The sequence below is a fragment of the Suncus etruscus genome, chromosome 3, assembly GCF_024139225.1.
Source record: "Suncus etruscus isolate mSunEtr1 chromosome 3, mSunEtr1.pri.cur, whole genome shotgun sequence".
Taxonomy (NCBI): Eukaryota; Metazoa; Chordata; class Mammalia; order Eulipotyphla; family Soricidae; genus Suncus; species Suncus etruscus.
In genome coordinates this window covers 153,745-178,658 of record NC_064850.1, presented here as the reverse complement: position 1 = coordinate 178,658, position 24,914 = coordinate 153,745, and the positions used below count along the sequence as shown (strand labels likewise).

The following is a 24,914-nucleotide window of genomic DNA, read 5'->3' as shown; positions in this document are numbered from 1 at the left end:
CTATGCGCTCAGAAGTCGCTCCTGGCTTGGGGGACCATATGGGACGCCGGGGGATCGAACCGAGGTCCGTCCTAGGCTAGCGCAGGTAAGGCAGGCACCTTACCTTTAGCGCCACCGCCCGGCCCTCAAGTTCCTTTTTATGGCATATGAAGCATTTGTGGTTTGGCTACGACTTCGTTCTAACTTTTAACTATTTATTCTAAATGTGGTGTTTAGGTTCAGACTAAATTGGTTCTAAGATCCACAAGATCCACCCCCTTGCTACCTGCTCAAGCCTTCTTAATTTTTCTTGTGCTTATTCCATTTGAACATGTCAAGCTTGTTGAATTTCATAGGTTTTGGTATCTAGCACGATTCTTTTCTTTTTCTTTTTCGTTTTTTTTTAGTTAGGGGAAATGGTGAAGGAAAGGGAGGAAAAAAGGAGATAAAAAGGGGGAAGGGGAAAGGGGGGAAATAAGAAAAAGCGAGACTGAGGCGCTGCTGTGTCAGGGAGGGCTCTAGCGTGATTCTTACCATCTATTAAGCATTCAAAAATAAAGTCATGTTAAAGCCCTCGTATCCATAGTCTGTATAGCCTTATCTCAAATCTTTACTTTGCCAAAACTTGCCTTCTTCCTTTGCTACCACTTGCCTTTATTCCCTTGCTGTTACCACAGTTGTTAGAACATGTTTTCTCCTGATGGATATCTTGCTTTCTATTTTTAGTTTGTTTGGTTTTTTTTTTATTGTTGTTGTTGTTTTGTTTTGGTTTTTTGGGGGGGGGCCATAGTCAGCGGTGCTCAGAGGTTACTCTTAGCCATGCACTCAGAAATTGCTTCTAGCTTGGGGGGGGACCCTATGGGATGACAGGGATTGAACTTGAGTACATCCTGAGTCAGCCACATGCAAGGCAAATGCCGTACCATTGTGCTACCACTCCGGCCTCATATCTTGCTTTCTTTTTTTTTTTTTTTTTTTTTGGTTTTTGGGCCACACCTGGCGATGCTCAGGGGTTACTCCTGGCTGTCTGCTCAGAAATAGCTCCTGGCAGGCACAGGGGACCATATGGGACACCGGGATTCGAACCAACCACCTTTGCTCCTGGATCGGCTGTGTGCAAGGCAAACACCGCTGTGCTATCTCTCCGGGCCCACTTTTTTGACCTTCTTAAAGGGAGGTTCCCACGTGCTTTTTCCACCCTACAACTGGTAGGGCACTTGCCTTATGAGATTGACCTCGAATTTGATTCCTGGTACCCCCTTAGAGACCTCCAAACCTGCCAAGAATGAGCACTGCCACGTGTCACCCCAAAGCAAAATCAACCACATAAAAGGTTATGGCAGAGGGCAACTCTATTCTCAGATTTACCCTGACTAGTAATGAAACTTACATTATTCATGTCAAAGGTTGATTATGAACTGTTATTAAAGTACTGTCTTCTTCATCCTTTGTTTTCAGACTTTTTTACTTCTTATGAAAAGCCTGTGGGAGTCTGTGGAGCTTTATATATGAAGCTTTATATAGAAGTTTTTTTTGGTGGGATCACACCTGGTGGCGCTCAGGGGTTCCTCCTGGCTCTGAACTCAGAAATCGCTCCTGGCAGGCTCGGGGGACCTTCTGGGATGCTGGGAATCAAAACAGGGTCCATCCGAGGTTGGCCACATGCAAGGCAAATGCCCTACCACTGTATTATCGCTCCGGCCCTATAGAGCAGTTTTTACAAAGACCTTGCCTGACTTTTTGATTCTTTTCAAATAATCTAGCCAGATTAGATTTGCCCACAAGGGTGTTGAATTTGATCATGCTCACCAGTTCTTATCATTGTACTATTTAAGGTTATATACACAAAGTAGTTAAATAGGTAGGTTTTAATAGTTTCGTACTTAAAAAAAATAAATATTAAAGAATAAATCTTTTTTTTTTTTTTTTTTTTTTAATATGGAACGCTTCACGAATTTGCGTGTCATCCTTGCGCAGGGGCCATGCTAATCTTCTCTGTATCGTTCCAATTTTAGTATATGTGCTGCCGAAGCGAGCACTAAAGAATAAATCTTAGGGGCCGGGCGGTGGCGCTAAAGGTAAGGTGCCTGCCTTGCCTGCGCTAGCCTCGGACGGACCGCGGTTCGATCCCCCGGCGTCCCATATGGTCCCCCAAGCCAGGAGCGACTTCTGAGCGCATAGCCAGGAGTAACCCCTGAGCGTTACCGGGTGTGGCCCAAAAACCAAAAAAAAAAAAAAAGAATAAATCTTAATTGTTTCAATAATTAATTGACTCCTATGAAGGGAACTTGTTTGTTTTATCATTTTGCAGACTAGATAAGTCTGCAACCAAGCAGAGAGCTTGTTTGAGAAATATCTAAGTTCATTACCTTTTTAGTTGCTTATTGTGAAGACTTCCTTGTAACCTTGGTATCCTTATCGATATTATTTCCTCATCTTCTATCTTGGCTTTTATCCTAAAAAAATAAACTCTTCTCTGCTTTTCATCAGCCTTTTAGCTTTTCATCTGTTTTGTACTTCTTTGAGGGATGAAGAGAAAAAACATAATAGTGCTCCTGACACAACTTCTATGGATATTGTCCAGGCAAACTTTTAAAATTATATATCTTTGAAAAGGAACATATTTTGAATTATAGATTTTTCTGATAGCAAGAAATAGCACTTGACCCAACAGATAATTAATAAGTTAAAATCATTCTTCACCAAAACTGGAAGGAAGTTGGATTCCCTAGATTTTGTGACACTTGGGAAAGTGCCTTTTAGTTAAGGTGGAGCCAGTTAAAATTCAGACTAAAAGGAAAGATCCATTTTATGAGCTTTCGTAGATAAAGCTTTTATAGTACATTTAAAGGAATGGTGTAGCTTTGCTACATTTTTAAGATTGTGTGGTTACGTTTTACTCTAACAGAAATAGGAGTCCAAACATAATGAGAGAGGATAAATACAAGCCAGAAATTGAGACATAACTGAGAGCACAAGGAAGACAAATCAGCATTCAAAATATGATCCTTTGGGTATTTCTGTTCTTTCTGTTATCATTTTGGTTGTCAGCTACTGTGGCTTGCACTACTTTTTGTGAAACCAGTTATGAATCCAAAGTTTTTGTGAACAAAACTACAGGTAGCTGGACGACTACTTTTAGACAAGATTTGAATCAGGGCCCTGAGAGATAGCATGGAGGTAGTGTGTATGCCTTGCAGACAGAAGGACAGTGTTTCAAATCCCAGCATCCCACATGGTCCCCCAAGCCTGCCAGGAATGATTTCTGAGCATAGAGCCAGGAGTAACCCCTGAGCACTTCCGGGTGTGACCCAAAAAAACAAAAAACAAACAAACAAAAGATTTGAATCAGCCTAACTGTTGTTCAGGAAGAGATTTAACTCCTTTGGTAGCTTATTAATTGCACATACAGCATAAAATGCGGATCTGCTAAGAAAATAAAACTTGTTTTCAATCTGCACCACTGGATTCTTTTTTACTTTTTTTAATAATTTATAAAAGAGTTTCACATTCATGGGACTGGAGAGATAGCATGGAGGTAAGGCATTTGCCTTGCATGCAGACGGATGGTGGTTCAAATCCTGGCATCCCATGTGGCGCCCCTGCCTGGCATCCCATGTGGTGCCCCTGCCTGCCAGGAGTGATTTCTGAGCGTAGAAGCAGGAGTAACCCCTGAGCACTGCCGGGTAAGAGAGAGAGAGAGAGAGAGAGAGAGAGAGAGAGAGAGAGAGAGAGAGAGAGAAGGAGGGAGGGAGGGGGAGAGGGGGAGAGGGGGAGAGGAGAGGGAGAGAGGGAGAGAGGGAGAGGAGAGGAAGAGAGAGAGAGAGGAGAGGAGAGGAGAGAGAGAGAGAGAGAGAGAGAGAGAGAGAGAGAGAGAGAGAGAGAGAGAGAGAGGAGAGGAGAGGAGGGGAGGGGAGGGGAGGGGAGGGGAGGAGAGGGAGAGAGAGAGAGAGAGAGAGAGAGAGAGAGAGAGAGAGAGAGAGAAGAGAGATTCACATTCATTATCTATTCATTCCCTAACAAAACCTATGAGTAGTTAATCTACTATCAAAATGAAATTCACAGTAGTTGTGATTCATTTACTCCTAGGATATACAGTTCTTAAAATAACTTACAGATGGATGTATATATGATATAAAGATAGTTTATTTTTATTTTGTTCTTTTGGGTCACACCTAGCAATACTCCTTGCTCCTTGCAAGGGGTTATCACACAGTAATTATGCCTGGTGGTGCTCGGGTACTATATGGGCTGCAAGGGATCAAATCCAGATTCGTTATGTTCAAGGCAAATGCCCTACATGCTATATTAACGCTTTGGCCCAAGTTCAGTTTTATACATTATAAGATTAAATACTAAATATACTAAGGTGTGTGTGTATATATGCTAAGCAGGGTACCTGATGCTTTCACAATTTTCTTATGTAATCCCTATAGTCACTAGCATAAACCTTATTTCCCTTTTTATTTATTTATTTATTTATTTATTTTTGTTTTTGGGCCACACCTTGTGGCTCTCAGGGGTTACTCCTGACTCTTCCCTCAGAAATGACTCTTGGCAGGCTCAGAGGACCCTAGGGGATGCCGGGAATTGATTCCGGGTTTGTCCTGAGTTGGCCACATGTAAGGAAAAAGCCCTACCACTGTGCTCTCTCAGGCCTCTTATTTCCCTTTTTAAAAGGACCCCAAACAGTGCTGTGCTTTGAGTTTCTGTTGATGACAACTTTCACTCCTCATGTGAAATGTTTTCACTGCAGTGTCTTAAATTCTAAATAGTCTAAAGTAACAGAACCAGCCTAGTAAGGATCATATCATTTTTTGGTAGTTTTTATTTTTTCCATAAACTTAATAATACTCCTGAGTTTCTCAAGATTTTAAGGTAGAAAAAAGTGATGTATCTTGAGAGCTTTTTTGGAGGTTCTAGCAGGGGAGCGCAGCTACTCATATACCGTCCTTCAGTCCGTTTCTATTCAGGGAAGGTCTTCCTCTTCGAGGGAAGTACATGCAGCGCTTAGGCAGCAAGAGGACACTGGTCTTGCCAACCAGATCAGCCGAATCAACCCTGGCGATCAGTGGGGTGACAGATGTCGAAGCCAGATTGTCCTCACTTTCAAAAGTACTGTATCTTAATTATTACTGTTTTAGCATCCAGGCTCAGGAACTACTTAGTTTCTCTCTCCTTTCCTCTCCCTTCCCCTCTCCTCTCCTCTCCTCTCCTCTCCTCTCCTCTCCTCTCCTCTCCTCTCCTCTCCTCTCCTCTCCTCTCCTCTCCTCTCCTCTCCTCTCCTCTCCTCTCCTCTCCTCTCCTCTCCTCTCCTCTCCTCTCCTCTCCTCTCCTCTCTCTCCTCTCCTCTCTCCCCTCTCTCCCCTCTCCCCTCTCCTCTCTCCTCTCTCCTCTCTCCTCTCTCCTGTCTCCTCTCTTCTCTCTCCTCTTTTCTCTCCTCTCTCCACCTCTCTCCTCCTCTCTCCTCTCTCCTCGCCTCTTCTAGGGGAATTTTCCCACTCACTAACCTAATTAGTCTCATCAGTCCCCCACCCCAGACCAGATAACTGTCTAAAGGCATGAAGGAACTTTGGGTATTTTTAGAGGATTATGGATGTATGTGTTTTTGGGGTGAGAGTTATCCCAAGCTGTGCTCAGGAGAAACTGGGGGTCCCTACTAATAATGCTCAACCAGTGTGTGTGTGTGTGTGTGTGTGTGTGTGTGTGTGTGTGTGTGTGTGTTACTCGGACCATATGGGGTGCTGGGTTTATTTCCCCAGATTATGGATGTATGTGTTTTTGGGGTGAGAGTTATCCCAAGCTGTGCTCAGGAGAAACTGGGGGTCCCTATAATAATGCTCAACCAGTGTGTGTGTGTGTGTGTGTGTGTGTGTGTGTGTGTGTGTGTGTGTGTGTTACTCGGACCATATGGGGTGCTGGGTTTATTTCCCCAGATTGTAAAACAGTATATGATTGTTTTAAAAACTCATGAAGTGTAGTAAACAAAGAAATAGATTTTGGGTGTGGGGTTTGGGTCATATCGGCAGTGCTCAGAGGTTACTCCTGCTCTATGCTCAGAAATTGCCCCCAGCAGGCTCAAGGGACCATATGGGATTCGAACCACCATCCTTCTGCATGCAAGGCAAAGATCTTACCACTGTGCTATCTCTCCGACCCCAGAAATAGATGTTTTTAAATTATTTTTTGTCATAACCAGAGGTGCTCAGGGGATGTGGTACCACATATTGAACCTGAGCCTCCTGTGTATGAAGCATACACTCCAGCCTTTTGAATTATCACGCCATTCTAAGAATGAAACAGATCTTACCCATTTTTCACAACTCTGTATTTTACTTTATTTCCATCTATCTTAGTATCTGTGTACATGTGTATTCTTGTAAACTTACTGTTTTATATGGTATTTTAACCACGTAAATAGTCTGGTTTTGGGGAGATAGTTTTATAGTTCATCCTCAGTACTCAGCAGCTGTTCCTGACTCACTGCATAGGTTTGACCCCTGGCAATGCTCAGGGGATCATATATGGAGAACTTGGAATAGCCACATAAAAGCCAATGTCTGAACCCTTACTATCTTCATCCCAGCTCATTCTTATTTAAAAAAAAAAAAAAAAACCAAAACACAGGGCCCGGAGAGATAGCACAGCGGCGTTTGCCTTGCAAACAGCCGATCCAGGACCAAAGGTGGTTGGTTCAAATCCCGGTGTCCCATATGGTCCCCTGTGCCTGTCAGGAGCTATTTCTGAGCAGACAGCCAGGAGTAACCCCTGAGCATCGCCGGGTGTGGCCCAAAAACCAAAAAACAAAAAAAAACAAAAAAAACAAAAACACTGTGGTTTATAAAGTTGTTCACATTACAGTTGTTTCTGGCATTTAATGTACCAACACCAATCCCATCGCCATTGTAACATTCCTTCCACCATTGTCTTCAGTTTCCCACCCACCCCAAAGCTTGTCCCTTTGGCAGGCAGCACAGAATAGTGTATATATATATATATATATATATATATATATATATATATTGCTTGTTACAACCAACTGATAATGGAATTATTGAAAATATTCTAGTAAAAGGGGGCCATAGCGATAGCACAGTGATAGGGCGTTTGCCTTGCACGGGGCTGACCCAGGACGGGCCTGGTTCAATCCCTGGTGTCCCATATGGTCCCCCAAGCCAGGAGCAATTTCTGAGCACATAGCCAGGAGTAACTCATAAGCGTCACTGGTGTGTGGTATAAAAGCTGAAAAAAAATTTTATTAAAAGAAAAAAATTTTAAATTGTTATATCTCATAATGGGATCACAAAGTCATTGAGAGTTTACTAAGCTGTTTGCTCCTAGTTGAGCCTTCTGTGTTGTTTTTATTTATTGAGCTTAGTTGGCTTCTGCTACTTTTCCATCTAGTTTGCTGTGATCTTACTGGGCTACCAGCGTTGAGAAATTGGGAGATGTGATATAGCCAAATAAGCAGTTGTGTGCATCAGCAACTCTAGGCAATCTGTGGAGCTGGACCACATCCAGCATAGGCAAGGCAAAGATACTCCTAATAATTCCGAGCCCCACTTATAACAGCTGGGGACAACAATGGCCTTACTGTGCAGTACTCATGCATATGATGAAAGGGATCAAACCCTTGGCCTCTAACATGTTAGGCACATGTTCTGCCACTGATCCCTCCTCCCACATACACACTCCTTTTTCCTTTCTTCTTTCTCTCTCTCTCTCTCTCTCTTTTTTTTTTTTCTGGTTTATGGGCTATACCCAGGAAAGCTTATAGGTTCTGGGTGGGTGGGGGGATGCCAAGGATTGAATCCAGGTGGGTAACATTCAATGCACTTGACCTACTTACTATACTATTGTCCTGGTCCCTACCTTGCTTTTTCTTTAACTAAGTATCTTATAAACATATACTCTTTGTTATACAGATATCTTAGCATGGGCTGGAGGAAAAGTATGGCAATTAATGTGCTTGCTTTGTATGTAGCATTGCAAGTTCATTTCCAGGCACCTCAAGGTAGGTCCCCTGAGTACTGCTTGGAGCAGCGCTGTTGGGTGTGGACCCTCCCCCCACCTCCCAATAAATAAAAATCTTGGTGCCTTTCATGGTAAAGTGGCACTTAAAAATCATTATTGGGGACCGGAGAGAGCACAGTGATAGGGTGCTTGCCTTGCATGCAAATGGATGGTGGTTCGAGTCCCGGCATCCCGTATGGTCCCCAATCCCACCAGGAGCGATTTCTGAGAACAGAGCCAGGAGTAACCCCTGAACACTGCCAGGTGTGACCCAACCCCACCCCCCCAAATCACTATTGGGGCTTCTTGGTGCTTAGCACAGGCTGTGTTCTTTGTTTTTTTTGTTGTTGTTGTTGTTGTTTTTGTTTTTTTTTTTTGGTTTTTGGGCCACACCCGGCGGTGCTCAGGGGTTACTCCTGGCTGTCTGCTCAGAAGTAGCTCCTGGCAGGCACGGGGGACCATATGGGACACCGGGATTCGAACCAACCACCTTTGGTCCTGGATCGGCTGCTTGCAAGGCAAACGCCGCTGTGCTATCTCTCTGGGCCCACAGGCTGTGTTCTTTACACCAACTGTATAGAAGGAAAAGGCACAGTAAATGCACACCCCATATATAACTCAGCCCAGGCCCTTTGCTTGGTCTATATTGTGAATGGGGGATATGGGGGAAAATTAAAAAATATTATTATTATTATTATTATTATTAAAGTTTCTAATATTTTATGATTGTTGTTAGACAAAATTCCCTTTTGTTTTCTAGTTCAGCTGCAATAATTGGTTCAAAGGATCTGAGTATTTGGGGGCTCCAGTTAATTTTTTGTCTTATTTTTTTTTTCCCTGATGCTATAGCTCTAGGCACAAAGTGAACAGTAACCTATAAGATAAGGGCAAGGACTGAGTGGGCATTAGTTGTTTGAAAGTGCTATTCTTGGGTCATTGTAAGTTGTGGTGTGATGATGCTTGTCACCACTTAAAATTAATAACATGGGCCAGTAGAAAAGCATCTGCCTTTGTGCTGATTTTGGTGGGTTTTTTTTTTTTCGTGTGATTATTTTGTTGGAATGAATCTATGTACTAGACTGTACACTATTCCTGTGTATAAATGCACTTGTCTCTGACCCATGAGTGACGGAGGATAGTGAGGCTCACTGCTCTCATTTATACCTTATTAGCAACGCTCAGACCCACTTAGTGTGTTGGAATGTTGGAGTGCAAGACAGATTCACTTTCTGTCTGTGAGACAGCTGTTTCCCCTGTCAGCAGTGCCTTCCTTTCCCTGACAAAGCCAGTTTCTGCTGACCCTCCGTCACATCCCATGCAGGCTGTCTCCTAGAACCCCAAGAAGCCTGGACTAGACTTTTCTCCCACCTTGGCACTATGGAACAGCTTTCTCCTGATTTTCACCTGTCTGTCATAGGGGACTATTAAAACCCAATTTAAGGTAGTGTTTGTTTGTTTTTCAGCTACCCCCAGGGTGTTCAGGGGTTTCTCCTGGCTGTGTACTCAGGTTATTCCTTGCGGTGCTTGGGAGACGATATGGGATGTGAGATGCTGGGGATTGAACCTGGGTCTGTGGCACGCAAAGCAATGCCTTACCTGCTGTACTATTGTTCTGGCTCCTTGTTTTTTATTTTTATTTTTAATGGGGCCAGCCCAGAGGTGTTTGAGTGGCATGTGGTGCCCAAGTAGGTAGGGATCACACTCAGGGATCAAACACATGAGACATGAGCTCCATCCTTTTGAGCCATATCCCTGCTCCTATGCCAGCCCTTATGACTTCTTTGTAGGGAGTTAAACATAGAGAGCAATGTGGAGTGCTGAAGCAGCGCAGTAATAAGTGTGGACCTATGTTCAAGAGGCTCCTGAGCTCAGCATCCCTGGATTTCTGCTGCAGGCCCAGACCCGGAAGAACTGAGCCTGGGGTGACCCAGCCCTGCCATTTTGGCCCTTACATATAAAACTATAGATAGAGGAATTGGTAAATGAAAGAGTTTTTATTTCTGATGGGTTTTTTTGTTTGTTTTTGAGGCCACACCCGTTTGATGCTCGGGGGTTACTCCTGGCTAAGTGCTCAGAAATTGCCCCTGGCTTAGGGGGACCATATGGGACGCCGGGGGATCGAACCATCGAACCGCGGTCGGTTCCTTGGCTAGCGCTTGCAAGACAGACACCTTACCTCTAGCGCCACCTCACCGGCCCCTTCTGATGGGTTTTTACAGACGGTGCTTGAGGGCTACATCTTGCTCGGTGCTGGGGAGATTCCGCAGTACTAGAGACTGAACATGGTCTCCAACTCTTTGTACTGTTTTCCCAGCTCCCAGAAAGCATTTTTAGTTGAATAGAAAACATGAAAGTGTTGTACAAACCCAGGACATAAACCAGATCGCTCACTGATTGCTTTCAGAAAGCAGGTCAAATATTTGCATAAAGGTGTGGGAAATACTGTAGAGAAGAAATATAAGTAGTTGGAAAGTAGACAGAGAAAAAATAATTTCAAGGTAGATGAAAAAATAATGGCTCATTTCCCTAATAAAGACTAAGAAAAGTAAAATAATTTTTAAAAAATGGACAAAGCTCTTAAAGCAGGAATGTAACCAGTAAGGCAGAAAAGTAGTTCAACATTTCTTGGTCCATGTTCACCCTGATCATTTCTCAGTGTAGACCAAAAACCAAAGAAGATTGTTTTGTTGGTGTTTGTTTGTGGGCCACACCCAACAGTGCTCACGAGTTATTTCTGACTCTGTACTCAGAAATCATTCCCGACAGTGCTCAGGGCACCAATATAGGATCCTAGGGAATTAAACCTGGGTCTACTGTGTGTAAAGCAAGTACCCTACCCACTACACTCAATGGTACTTACGGGCTGAGCCCAGCTGGGGGCCAATCTCTGGCAGTGCTCAGGGACTATGTATTATTACTAGGGAATCAACCTGGGCCTTCAGCAAGACAAGTATTCTGACCCATTGAGCTGGTTTTCCCAGCCTGTAGCTTACCTTTCTCCTTTTTGGTGAGGCTGTTGTGGGTGTGGACATGTTCTAGTGGTGCTCAGAGATCACTTGGGGGACTATAAGTGGGGCTGGGGATTGAGTCAGAGTGGGCAAAATACAAGCAAATGCCTTAACCCCAGTACTCTCCATCTTTCTGGAATCCCAGCACTTCAAGCAGTGATGTCCAGCAGAGCAGAGAAGTGGGTTATGAATTCTCTTTGAGAGAAAGGAGAGTGGGAGACTGGTCAAGTCAGCACAAAGTAAAATGTATAGGTAGCATTTGTGGAGAACAAGAAAGCAAGTTCTTTTACTCACCTTTTGTTGGTGGGGTTGTAAATTATAGGAAATGATCCAGAGAAAACTTCAGAGTATTTCATGTAAATATTTATCCTATTTTATTTTTAGGAATTTCTCATGGAGAAACTTAAGCTTATAAGGATGTATTCACCAGGAGATTTTTCTAAACATTGCTGGTAATAGGGAAAATTTGAACACCATGGCAGTGTTCATCAAAAATGAGACTGCATATCAACAAGTCAACAAAATTTTGTGTTGTGTACTTATGAAGAATGAGGCAAGTCTGTGTATTTTTACATTGAAAAAGATAAAATACACCTTTTGGATAACCCCAAGTTGAAAGACATAAAATTAGATTCCTCTACCCATCCCTCCATTTTGGGGGTACAGCCCCGGCGATTAGCTCTGGTTTGAAAGTGCTGATGATTCTTTACACCTCTTGAAATCCAAATGAGGAGGAACCGAATTGTGGGCACAGTTTTTCTCTGTGCCCTTTTGCGTGGGAGGGCGGTGGCAGAGACAGCGTGGGTGAGTGTCTAGGAGCAGCTGAAATGCTGACCCGCAGCATTCCGTGGTATCATCTGTCGATGAGCATTGTGCGCAACCCTGGCTTTTCATTTCCTTCACGAAAGATAACATTATTCATGGCGGTGAGATTCAGTAGGGATTGTTATTTTATGTTGTTTATTCCTGCCTCTCTTGACTGTATGTTTATGCTGGAAGTGACCTGGGTTTAATGGTTACTAATGAGTTGCCAAAGGATCAGTATAAAGGGCAACAGAGTTGTCATCCCAATCTGCATTCATGCAAAGTGACATTTTTACAACAGATCTAAAAGGAAACCTTTTAAGGCCTCTGGAAACAAGACTCTCCTCTATTTTTGTGTTTTGTTTGCATTGTTGGTCTGGTGAGTTGGTTGGCTCCTCCTCACTGAAGCAAAGATTACCAAACAGCCTCAGTGAGATAGAAGCAAATACCAATAATATCAGTTTCAAATATCAGTTTCTCTTTTTCACTAATTAATACTTCAGGAATATAGAGTCAGCCATAGAGGAATGCATGACAAATTTCTCAATATTCTAGAAGATGTTGTTGTAATTTAAAGTAAAAGTCTGATTAATTAATGGGTGAATCCAGGGGGTTATTTGCATTCCACATGGATTTCAGAGTTTCTCATCTTATTTCAAGGAGTTCATGACAGCAGAATGGTCTGCAGTGATGTTCTGTAACTGAGCTGTCCAGTAAGGAAGCTTCTATCCCTGTGTCTGTTGAGATGTGGCTAACTAAAGAATTTAGTTGTTGTTTTTTTTTTAATTGAAGTCTGGAACTTACAATGTTGCTAATTATACTTTAAATGCATACATCGTTCCAACAGCACACCCTTCACCAGGGTTAGGAATTTAATTTATTTTTCACTTCAGTGTAGCAATGTAAGTATGTAATTATGTCACTTGGAATATGACCTGATTGACCTTTTTAATATTGTGTATTTTCAGTGACTCACCTCAACAGCAGTAGGGTCATAACTAGACCCTTTTCTCTCTTCCATTTAGAAGTAGATATCTCTGGGTATATTTAAAACATGAGGTTATGGGACCTGAGAGATAGCATGGAGGTAAGGTGTTTGCCTTGCAGGCAGAAAGTTGGTGGTTTGAATCCTGGCATCCCCTATGGTCCCCCGAGCCTTCCAGGAGCGATTTCTGAACATAGAGCCAGAAGTAACCCCTGAGTGCTGCAGGGTGTGACCCAAAATAAAAAAAAAAAAGCAGAAACAAAAACAAAAAAACCCATGAGGTTATAAATAGGTTTTTTTGTTTGTTTTGGGAGTCACACCTCGGTTACTCCTGGCTCTGTGCTCAGAAATCGTTCCTGGCAGGCATGGAGGACCATATGGATGCCTGGATTTGAACCACTGTCCGTCCTGGGTTGGCTGCGTGCAAGGCAAATGCCCTATCGCTGTGCTAGCTCTCTGGCCCCAATATATAAAGAGTTTTTGAGAGAACATTCTGCTTAGACTATTTTAAGGAATAAACATCTAGAGCTGTTTTGGTTTTAATTGTCTTCATTTAGGTTAGAAATTTAAAGGAGAACAGAAAGCCTGTTGGACTCTATACTAGTATTTCTTAACCTTTTTTCAATTGTGGTCCCTCTGCCCTGGTTTTCTTCCTCTGGCCCCATATCCTTCTGTTTGGCCCCTTAGTTTTTTGTTTTGTTTTGTTTTAAGTTTAATACTAATTCATCTACCAAAAAGGCCCCACACTGGTCAGCCAGAGACATCTCCCGAAGGAGATGAGCCCAACACAAGGTCATGAGGAAGATTATAGAGGAAAGGATATTGGGAGGTTTCAGCTTTGTGATATTCTTTAAAATGACTAGCTATTGTCTAAGGGTACCTTCCTACTGCTCCATTGTCCTTCCCTGATAGGCTCCCTGGTATGGTCATGTAGTTTGAGGCAGTTTCTATGGAAATAGGCTTGTGAAGACCTATACCGTGGTGGTTCTTATAAAATGTCTCTCCTTAATATGTATCTAAAATACTACTGTGAACGATATATAAGCCAGTATGATCAAAATAAAAATAAATAAATAAATAAATAAAAAGAAACAACACACAAAAAAATGAAATGTCTCTCTTGCTCAGAACCTGAGAATAAGCCTGCTACCTAGCCTTTACAAAAATGGCATCCCTCCTTGTTCAGAACTCAGGTCCCATCATTCCCTCCTCTTATGGACCTGAGTCAAATCTTTGACTCTCCTTGAGGTTCCTCATCCTTGTCCCTACTTGTGGGCACATACTGGGCAAGCGTCTTAATCAGGGAGGTTTCCCAGGGTGTTCATACCAGCTGGAAGAATCTTTCCATCTCTTTTCCTGCTTCTGCAAACTAGCCTTCACCTGCTGCAATGTCTCAAGGGTGATTCCTGACTTGTTAGCATAGAAACATTGCTCCCCAAAAGCCTAGGTCTAGTCCCCACCTCCATCTGTTCTGAAGAGCAACTTCAGCTAACATCCCGATCAGTATCCACTTGTTGGAAGAGTTCAACTTGTTCTCACCCCTCCCCCTCCAGGTATGATACCAGGGCTGGGAGAATGACTATGATGCAAAACACATCTGAGTTCGCAAAAATAGTGGCAAACACATGAGAGGTCAGTCCCCAGTTGGCCCTTTAGTTTTAAGCCATGTTGCCCCATTTATACAATTTTCTTCTGTGGCTTAGACTATCCTGGCAGCCCCTGGGCCGTATGTGTCTGCATAAAAATTGCTACTCTATCATATTATTGTAGCCCGTGGCATTACTGTTTCTTCTTCAAAGTAAATATTAGTCAGGCCTTGTCATCCCCATTAATAATCAACATGATATTGATTATGTAATTAACCCCAAATCCTTATTAAGCAACAATCACATTTTGAGTGCCCAGTAGTGGTTGGTTGGCAGCTGAACAAAAAACTTCTACATTTTTTGTGACTCAAAGAAGGAATTTTATGGAGGACAAATTAGAAATTTCAAACAAAACGATGAGGAAATATATACCCTATCAAAAATTTTGGGGTTTTGGTAAAGTAAAATTTAGAGAATATATAACTTTTAATGTTTATACCAGAAAAGAAAGGAGATTTAAAATTGATGATCTAAGTTTCCACCTTAAACTGTTTGAAAAGAAAGAAGATAAAACAAAATTGACCCCAATAAAGTAGCAGGAACAAAACTGGATCTCATAGGATGAAAGACTTACGGAGAAAATGAACTGCTCTGGGATTACTCTTCCTTTTGAGAACTAATTTGCTAGCTGATCATGTTGAATAGTAAGAATAGTGAGAAAAAATGAAATTTAAAATGTATGGGGCCGGCTGGAGCAGCAGTGCAGGCAGTAGGGCACTTGCCTTGGACAGACCTCGGTTTGATCCCCCGGTGTCCCATATGGTCACCAAGCCAGGGGCGATTTCTGAGCACATAGCCAGAAGTAACCCCTGACCATCACCAGTGTGGCCCCCAAAAAAACAGAACCAAAAAAAAAAAGTATTAGAATAGCTCGGCAGTAAAGCACTCACCTTTTATGTATGGAGCCCTGGGTTTCTCTCTCTCTCTCTCTCTCTCTCTCTTTCTCTCTCTCTCTCTTTCTCTCTCTCTTTCTCTCTCTCTCTCCCTCTCTCTCCCTCTCTCTTTCTCTTTCTCTCTCTCCTCTCTCTCTCCTCTTTCTCTTTCTCTCTCTCTCCTCTCTCCTCTTTCTCTTTCTCTCTCTCCTCTCTCTTTCTCTCTCTCTCTCTTTCTCTCACACTCTCACTCACTCACACTCATGCTTGCACACACAAAGCCCAATTTTAGGTAAAAACAGTAAGTTTTGGGGTTTTCTTTGGTTTGTTTTGATTTGGTTTTGGTTTTTGAGCCACACATAGCGACCCTCAGAGGTTACTCCTGGCTCTCCATTCAGAAATATTCCTCACTCTGGGGACCATATGGGATGCCAGGGATTGAACATGGGTCAGCTGCTTGCAAAGCAGATGCCTGCCTGCTGTGCTATTGCCCCAAACCCATTAAGTTTGATAGAAGTTTTTAGAATGGAAGCCTGTTTTTTTTTTTTAATTCAAATTTGCTTTGATGGTCTTATGTGCATGTTTTATATTGTTGTTGTTATTGTTTTTCTTTGCTTTGGGGCCATACCCAATGATGCTCAGAGCTAACGCCTGCCTCTACACAGGGATCAATCCTAGCAGTGCTCAGGAACCATATGGAAATCCAAATCAAGTGTGCCATGGGCAAGGCAACCCCCCTACCCACTGTAAAGTCATTCTAGTTTCTTGGTTTGTTCGTTTTTTATTTTTGGGCCACACCCGGTGATGCTCAGGGGTTACTCCTGGCTATGTGCTCAGAAATCGCCCCTGCTTGAGTGACATGGGACGCCAGGGGATCAAACTTACCCTTACCCCTTTGCGCCACCGCTCCGGCCCCGTCACTCCAGTTTCTGATGTACATGTTCTGGAAAATAATCTTGGGCCAGGAAAGAGTAGTTTTATGGTTGAAAGGAAACATATAAGTAAGTACTTTTTCCTAAAAAAATTTTTTAAACTGAGAATTTGAAGTTGGTTTTAAAACAAAGGCTCCGGGCCGGAGAGATAGCATGGAGGTAAGGCGTTTGCCTTTCATGCAGGAGGTCATTGGTTCGAATCCCGGCGCCCCATATGGTCCCCCGTACCTGCCAGGAGCAATTTCTGAGCCTGGAGCCAGGAATAACCCCTGAGCACTGCCGGGTGTGACCCAAAAACCAAAAAAAAAAAAAATAAAAAAAAAAAATAAAACAAAGGCTCCAAAATTTACTTTGCCTTGAACATTCTTTTCACACAAAACATTACTGAGCACTCTCCTGGAAATCTACCTTCATGTTTTATTTAAGTGAACAAACAGAAAGCACCCTGCAGTTGCAGCCAAGGCTGCTACCACCCACCCCATGATTCCAAAGGATCTTATTTCCCACTTAGGGAAACATTTAAAATTACCAAATGGCCAGCAGCAGTGTGCACATCATTGCAAAAAGATTTGTGCTGTTCACTTACTTTCAGAACTGTGACATTTTCAAAGGAGTCCTCAGAAATGATTGCAATTTACAAATTTTTATTGACATGAGTAAAAATGAACATTTATATAAAACATTTATTTTTCTTAACAGGTTTATAGACAAGAAGGAAAGGCTAAATCAGCTTAAGAGCAAACAAGAAGACTTTCAAAAAGAGTGAGTTTTCGCTTTGCTTATTAACTTGTTGAGGTCATCCAGTCAACACAGGGCTGGATTCTGTGCTGTTGTGTGTAGACGTGTGGATGATTAGTCTGCTGAGCCTCAAAGAGTGAAAGGTCAGTAGTTCTGGGTAAAGCAGAAGAGCAGAGTCACCAAGTCACAAGAACCTGCCAGGATCCAAGGTAGTCTGCACTGCTTGATCAGATAGTTGCAGCCTGCACCCTCTCCTTGATCATTAACAGTTGGCAGAAGGGTTGAGGACAGTGGCCCTGCACATTCGAATTAGGATGGTGGCCTCTCTAGGCGGTGATGACTTCATTTACTTTATTTCTTCTGAATCAGTTTCCTAAGTGTGGTCTACACCATGGACGTTTGTTTTCTGAGCCAATAAAAATATAGGTTCTTGAAGTCCTGCCTGTAGGTATTCTGATTCTTGAGGTCTTGGAAAGACCCAGGAGTCTGTGGCATGAACTTCCACCCCTGATGATCTCTCATCCTCTAGAGTTCTGTCCTGAACTGACCCTGTCAGTGTTCCCCAGATGTACCCCAGTTCTGAGCAGGCTTACCTGGGGAGAAAACCTGCATTAAAGAAACCTGCAGCGATTATATAACTCAGTCATTGCTCAAAAGTAATGATAGTTTTTTCTTCATGTAACATTTCATCCCATACACTGCTTTTTCAGATTTACTTAGGAAATTGACCAGAATCTTACATCATGAACTTCCATGTAACTGTAACTGTCAAATATAACTGATGAAAATTGTTAGGTAGGACACAAAGGCTTTGGCTATTGTGAGTTTGTTGTGAACGTTCATAGAAAAGATCAGCAATGTTAGAAGCACCAAAGGAAGGAGGTGAGAAAAATGGCAGAAAACAAAAAATTTAGAAAACCCTTTTGAAAGCAAAAGTCCTACTTAAATGTTTCTAACCATCTTTATGAACTTATTTTTAAAAGTTGTGAGTTTCATACATTTTTATCATTTCAGAACTTACTTGGTTTTTTTGATATCTTTTTCTCCACAGAGTTTTAAAAGCTATGGAAGGGAAGTGGATAACAGATCAGTTGGTAAGCTTAAAAGTAATTAAAACTCCTTATAACTGAGATAACATGTTTTTTAGTTGCTAGATCTTTAAAAAATCATTTTGAGTTTAAATTTATTTGTATTCATTGTTGGCTGTCCTCCATTTGACTATTTATATGTGGGTCTTCTCATATTTCATCGCAATATCAAAAGCAGATATTGGCAATTAATTATGGAGCAGTCAGAAAGCAGAATCCTGGCTCTCACCCATGTTGCTGCTGGCACAACCATTGTGGTCCTTGACCCACATCCAATTTCATATGGGCCATAGCTATAGCCACAGCCAGGAAGAGTATAGGAGAGGGGGAAAAAAGAAATATAAGGACTGTGGGTCATTTCACTGTGCAGGAAAGTAATTATACTAAATTCACAGGCGCAATCACTGCAGATGGATACAAAGATTGCATATGAAATGTGAGCTCATAAAATATTAAAAGAATAGTTAAAAGTTAGGGAAGCTTCTGGGTTGGAGAGAGACATTCTGACAGACTCCATAACTATTGAAAGACTTTAAGTTACCGTGAGCAAAATGAACAGAAAGTGAGAAACATATCATGTGAAAACAAGGAGCTTTGACAACGCATTTAAATGGATGCAGGGAGTGTGCATTGAGGCATGTGTTCTGTTTGACAATTTGGATTTTTGTTGTTTTGGGGGCACACTTGATTTCTCTGTTTGCAAATTCCCCCATTCAAGAATTTGGCCAGTAACAACAGTTGATGGATTTCTGATTGTAACCGCATACATAGCATGTAGTAAAGGGCCAACAGTAAATTATACTCTTATTCCAATTGTGTACCATTCAGTTCTCCTATTTTCTGCATTGTTTAGGGGCTAACTGTATTTAACTGCTTTGCTCTATATCAAAACAATCAAATATATTTCATGTCAAAAATATCATAGATGGGCCCGGAGAGATAGCATAGCGGCGTTTGCCTTGCAAGCAGCCGATCCAGGACCAAAGGTGGTTGGTTCGAATCCCATATGGTCCCCTGTGCCTGCCAGGAGCTATTTCTGAGCAGACAGCCAGGAGTAACCCCTGAGCATCGCCGGGTGTGGCCCAAAAACCAAAAAAAAAAAAAAAAAATCATAGATGACTACAAAAAATCACATGGCATATCCCCACTTTTCTAAATTCATTTGACTGTTTGCTTAATAATCATAGTCAAAAATAACTTGAGTGGGGCCGGAATGATAGTGCAGTGGTAGAGTGTTTGCCTTGCATGTGACTAACCCAGGATGGACCTCGATTCGAGTCCCAGCATCCCATTTGGCCCCCAAGCTAGGAGCAATTTCTGAGCGCATAGCCAGGAGTAACCCCTGAGCGTCACGAGGTGTGGCCCAAAAACAAAAACAAAACAAAAAACAAAAACAAAAACTTCGAGTACTGAGTTTTAGGGACTTTTGTAAAGGTATTACTTTTTCTTACACACACACATCTAGCAGTGCTGAGGGCTTACTCCTGCTCTGTGCTCAGGGCATCAACCTCAATTTAGGTATATGCAAGATAAGTAGCTTACCCACTGTACTGCCTCCCCAGCCCCTAAAGGTTCTTAAAGTGAAGAAATCCATGAGGCCAAAACATAGTGCCATGTCTGGTTTGATCCCTGACACTTATGGTCCCTGGAGCAGTGCCAGGAGGAATCATTTAGCATAGAGTCTAGCCCTGAGCACTGTCAGGTGTGACCCACTCCTCCCCACCAAAAAGAAAAGTGAAGGACTGAAGTGATAGTGAGTAGGGCATTTGCCCTGCATGTTGCAGACCCAGGTTCATTTCCTGGCATTCATTATGGTTTCCAAGCACCACTAGGATTTTTCCTGAGTGACCCCCAGCATCATCAGGTATGGCACAGAAACAACAAACACAGTGCAGCCTTAGTATTACCAGTTCATTGCTGTCCACATCCAAGAATGTATTTTCAATCATCTCTAACTTCCTTGGAGAGATTGGCATTCTACCCCCTGGAATATCCCTGTAACCTGCCCTATATCTGGTGCCATCAGACTCCTCAGACAGGTGTGAGACACTATAAGCATCTGAACAGTGCTGAAAGCTTTTAATTAGCCACATTTATGGAGGCGTTATAGGATAGATAATGACACTTTTAAACTAACTACTAGGTTGAATTTTTACTTACCCTTTTTTTTCACTTTGGAGGAAGTTGTCAGTGTACAGAAACAGTTTCATGTGTCATAATTTTACCTGACTTTTGGTGAAATTTTCATATGAGTCTATACTTTAAAGAGCATTTTTTATTATCTTAAAAGTACTTTTGTCGGGGCCGGAGAGATAGCATGGAGGTAAGGCATTTGCCTTTCATGCAGGAGGTCATCGGTTCGAATCCCGGCGTCCCATATGGTCCCCCGTGCCTGCCAGGAGCAATTTCTGAGCGTGGAGCCAGGAATAACCCCTGAGCACTGCCGGGTGTGACCCAAAAACCACAAAAAAAAAAAAAGTACTTTTGTCTATTTTATCATTGATGCTGATGGTCTCTGTAGTAAGTGCAGAATTCGGAGCAGATTGCACAAAGTAGACTATAAGATACCTGGGCAAGGGCTCTGGGATAACTGGTGAAGGAATGTGGTAGAAGCGTTGACTGCATTTGGGGAGGTGGTTTCTGTTGATCACTTATTACCATCACATGTTCCCCAAACATAGAGCCCCAAGTGCTACCAGGTATGTCCCCAAGGCCAAAAGATAAAATGGTTAGATCTCGGGGCCGGCGAGGTGGCGCTAGAGGTAAGGTGTCTGCTAGCCAAGGAACAGACCGCGGTTTGATCCCTCGGCGTCCCATATGGTCCCCACAAGCCAGGGGTGATTTCTGAGCACGTAGCCAGGAGTAACCCCTGAGCATCAAATGGGTGTGCCACCCCAAAAAACAAAAACAAAAACAAAAAAATTGGTTAGATCTCTAGAGGAGCAATGAATGCTATCTTTTCTGAAAGAGGGGAACCATTGGTTTAAAGTGCAAATAGAATTTCTGTAATGATGCAAAATCAGTCACATATGATGTTTTTACATGTGATGTGTTACAGATAAAGCAACTGAGTCTTAAATGCCATGTTCTTTTAATTGAATTTTAAATAACCAAATGTGGTAGCTATGTATTTGGCAGAGCATGTGGAGAATATCCTTCATCCCTATACTATGTCTTTATCCCGATAGCATTTCTTTCCAAATTGTCTTCTTTTTGGTGGGGACCCCACACTCAAAGATGCTCGGGCATCTTGGTTCTGCACTCAGGAATTTCTCCCACAGTGCTTGAAATTATAACAGGATGCTGGCGATCAAGTCTGCGTCGTCCACATGCAAGGCAAGCGCCCTACCCACTGCCCTATCTTTTCAGCTCCTCAGCATTTCTTTCTGTATTTTACTGACCAAAAAAATGTTCTTAAGTATGGTTTCTTAGATAGATCAAACTTAAGTAATGATACCAGGTAGATGATCATCTTAATCAGAAGTTTATTGCCTTTTTTTTAAGAGGTGGAAAATAATGTCCTGCAAGATGAGGATTGAACAGCTGAAACAAACAATATGTAAAGGAAATGAAGAAATGAAGAAAAGTAAGTCATTTGCCCCTCCAGGCTTAATTGTGGGCTCCTGTGGAATTTTGTGAAATTAATTAACTGGAAAAAGAGAAGAGCATAGTGGAGCAGGGGGAGGAGTTAGTGGGAGCAGAAACCCAGGAAAGTTTACTGCTTGCCTTCCTCTCCTTGTAGGATGTTTTCATAAGGAATTTAAATATAGAAAGTCATTAATATAAAGACCTTTGAATAATCTGTTAGCTTCCTCAGGTAATAAAAGGCCCTAGATATAGCACAAAGGTTGAGGCACAGGCAAGTATTCACATGGTTTATTTGAGCCCCAGCATCACTGGATACAACTTTGGAGGCCCTGAACATTGTGGAGTGCAGTCTTGTGGAACATTGTGAAGTGCAGCATCACTGGAGTGGCCTGAGTAGTCCTCAAGCTTTGCATTCTCCTACCCATTTGGCTGAGAATCACCATGGGTGAGCACTTCCTGAGAGATCCAAAAGAGTTTAAGGAAGGTTTCCCATTTCCTTAGTTATCAGGAAGATCAGTCTAACTTGGCACTCACTTGTATTAAGTATTAGTTCACACTAGTGCCAGAAAATATCGGCTGTATCTCCTATAGAGTGTTTTATTTTTTTATATGTATTTTATTATATTCATTTATTTTTCAGTGTTATCATTTATTTTCCTACAGAACATGTGAGCACCTAGAAAGTGAAGGGTTATCTTTGTTATTGTTGTTTTTGGTTTTGGACCACATCCGGTGACGCTCAGGGGTTATTCCTGGCTATGCTTTTAGAAATCGCTCCTGGCTTGGGGGACCATATGAAACACCAGGTGATTGAACCTCGGTCCATCCTAGGTTACCTCGTGCAAGGCAAACACCTTACCGCATGCGCCACTGCTCCAGCCCCTATCTTATTTTTTAATATAAAATCTTTATTTAAGCACCATAATTATAAGCATGATTGTAGTTGGGTTTCAGTCATAAATAGAACACTCCCTATCATCAGTGCAACATTTCCACCACCAATGCCCCCTCCCTCCTTCTCAACCCCTGTCTGTATTCGAGACAGGCTTTCTAAACTTCTCTCACTCATTAAGATAGTCATGATTGTTGTTAATGTAGTTATTTCCCTAATTGCACTCACCACTCTTTTTTTTTTTTTTTTGGTTTTTGGTTTTTGGGCTACACCTGGCGGCGCTCAGGGGTTACTCCTGGCTATCTGCTCAGAAATAGCTCCTGGCAGGCACTGGGGGACCATATGGAATGCCGAGATTTGAACCAACCACTTTAGGTCCTGGATCAGCTGCTTGCAAGGCAAACACTGCTGTGCTATCTCTCCGGTCCTGCACTCACCACTCTTTGTGGTGAGCTTCTTTCCAGCCCTCATCTCTGTTGTCTCTGGGCATTATTACAATAATGTTCTTAATTTTTCTTAAAACCCATAGATGAGTGAGACTATTCTGTGTTTATCTCTCTCCCTGTGACTTAATTTCACTCAGCCTAATAGTTTCTATGTCCATCCATGTATAGAAAAATTTTCTGACTTCCTTTTTCCTGATGGCTGCATAATATTTTATTGTGTATATGTTCCACAGCTTCTTTAGCCATTCATCTGTTGAAGGGCATTTAGTTGTTTCCAGAGTCTGGCTATGAATATAGGTGTGAGGAAGGGATTCTATATGTATTTTAATCTGTAGTAACCTTACATTATATTTGTACAGTTCCTACTTAATCATAGTCATCAGATTTGGAGAATCCTCTTAAGGATCCCATAGCCTTAGACATACTTCCATCCATTTGTGAATGTCAGCGAGTCATGCCTGTGGATCTCTGGCTTGTCTACTCATCACTTTCAGAAATGAGTGGTTTATAGTCTATGTCATGTTCTCCCAGCTCTCTTTGAAAATGCTTGTCCCAATGAAGCGTCCTCACCTGGTGGCTCACTGGCTCAGAAGCTGGAAAAGCCAGTTAGCAAGGTAAAAAAAGGTTCTTAGCACTTCAGCCACAGTGTTTTTGCAACCTTTCCCAAAGGCCTGGTTCTCAACAGAGTAAGGACTTCACAAATGACTGTCCTCCCTCCTGTTCCCCACATGATGTTCCCACCAGGTATCTTGCTATCACTATCCTATCACTGTTGGGCATACGGACCTTATTGCAGTTCTCTGATGAACATATTTAAAATTGAGGGATGGAGATATGGCACTTGTTTCACATGCTGCTAACTTTTGTTTCATCCCTGCATGGCCTATTGTCTTCTGAAATCATGGCCTCTTGTCCCACTGAATTGTCCCCTGTGGCCACACCTCTTCCCAATCCCCCACCCCTACCCCATGGTAAAAAAAAAAAAAGAGAGAGAGAGAGAGAAAACTTTAATATGTTGAGATGATAACCCTAGCTATGAGACACATTTGTATATGCATGTGCATGTAGTTAGTCGCAGGCAGGCAGAGAAATTAAAACACCTCTCCTCAGTGGCCTGAGCCATGCGACATTTTCTTCCAAGTTGCTACTTTCCTGGGAGGAAAACTGGCAGGCCCCTTGGAGAGGGAATCATCTTGGGTTCTTGCCAATTTTCTGTTCACCTTTTTTTGTTTTGTTTTGTTTTGTTTTGTAGCCACACCTGGTTGTGCTCTGGGCTTACTGCTCGCTCTGCACTCAGGGATCACTTTTTGGCACACTCTGAGGAACATATAGGGTGCTGGGGATTGAACTCAGGTTGGCAGCATGCAAGGCAAGCATCCTACCACTGTAATATCTCCATCTCTCTTTGATCACCTTCTTAACATTTAGCACCTCCAAAATAAAAGTGACAGCCACAGAAATAGATCAAAAGCCTTAGAACGCTCTGTGGTTTCCATCCCTAGTAACTCATTAGTTATTTGAACACCTTTGTAAAACTAGAATCAAATCCTCAGACTTGTCTGAACTTTGGAAAAAAAAAATCTCACGCATGGGGTCTCTGCAAGTAGGTTTTGAACTAAAATGATAGACTTTTGCTTCTTCTCTCTTTAATTTTGTCGGGGGCCACACCTAGTGGTGCTCAGAGTTGCTCAGGGGGTCATATAAAGTGCTGAGGATTGAGCTCTGGTCAGCAGGAGCAGAGACCTTAGAAGCCACATATTCTGTGCTTCACTTGATTGGAGAAAGTGCAGGTGGGCCCAGATCCACTAGCCAGATTTTGGGAAGGGAAAGCAGAAGAGCCCTCTGCAAGTCCATGATGACCTATGGCTGTCATAACCTCTGTTCTTCCCAACATGGAAACAGTTTCATTGTAATCGCCTAGAC

The 24,914-nt window shown here is 42.4% G+C and overlaps 1 protein-coding gene and 3 non-coding genes across 4 annotated transcripts in view; 2 read left to right on the top strand and 2 right to left on the bottom strand.

Annotated features, from left to right (window-relative positions):
- Positions 1-24,914, top strand: part of ATG14 (autophagy related 14) — a 44,225-nt gene that overhangs the window by 4,573 nt on the left and 14,738 nt on the right. Inside the window, exons 2-4 of the mRNA XM_049770544.1 lie at positions 16,939-17,001; positions 18,029-18,071; positions 21,570-21,651. Coding sequence (XP_049626501.1) covers positions 16,939-17,001; positions 18,029-18,071; positions 21,570-21,651 — 188 coding nt within the window. The remainder of the gene's footprint in view (positions 1-16,938; positions 17,002-18,028; positions 18,072-21,569; positions 21,652-24,914) is intronic.
- On the bottom strand, positions 1,912-2,018 carry LOC126005614 (U6 spliceosomal RNA). The gene has a single exon (XR_007494659.1). It is a non-coding gene; the product is annotated as a U6 spliceosomal RNA (small nuclear RNA).
- LOC126005268 (small nucleolar RNA SNORA51) lies at positions 8,524-8,657 on the top strand. The gene has a single exon (XR_007494428.1). It is a non-coding gene; the product is annotated as a small nucleolar RNA SNORA51 (small nucleolar RNA).
- On the bottom strand, positions 24,052-24,190 carry LOC126004996 (small nucleolar RNA SNORA67). The gene has a single exon (XR_007494184.1). It is a non-coding gene; the product is annotated as a small nucleolar RNA SNORA67 (small nucleolar RNA).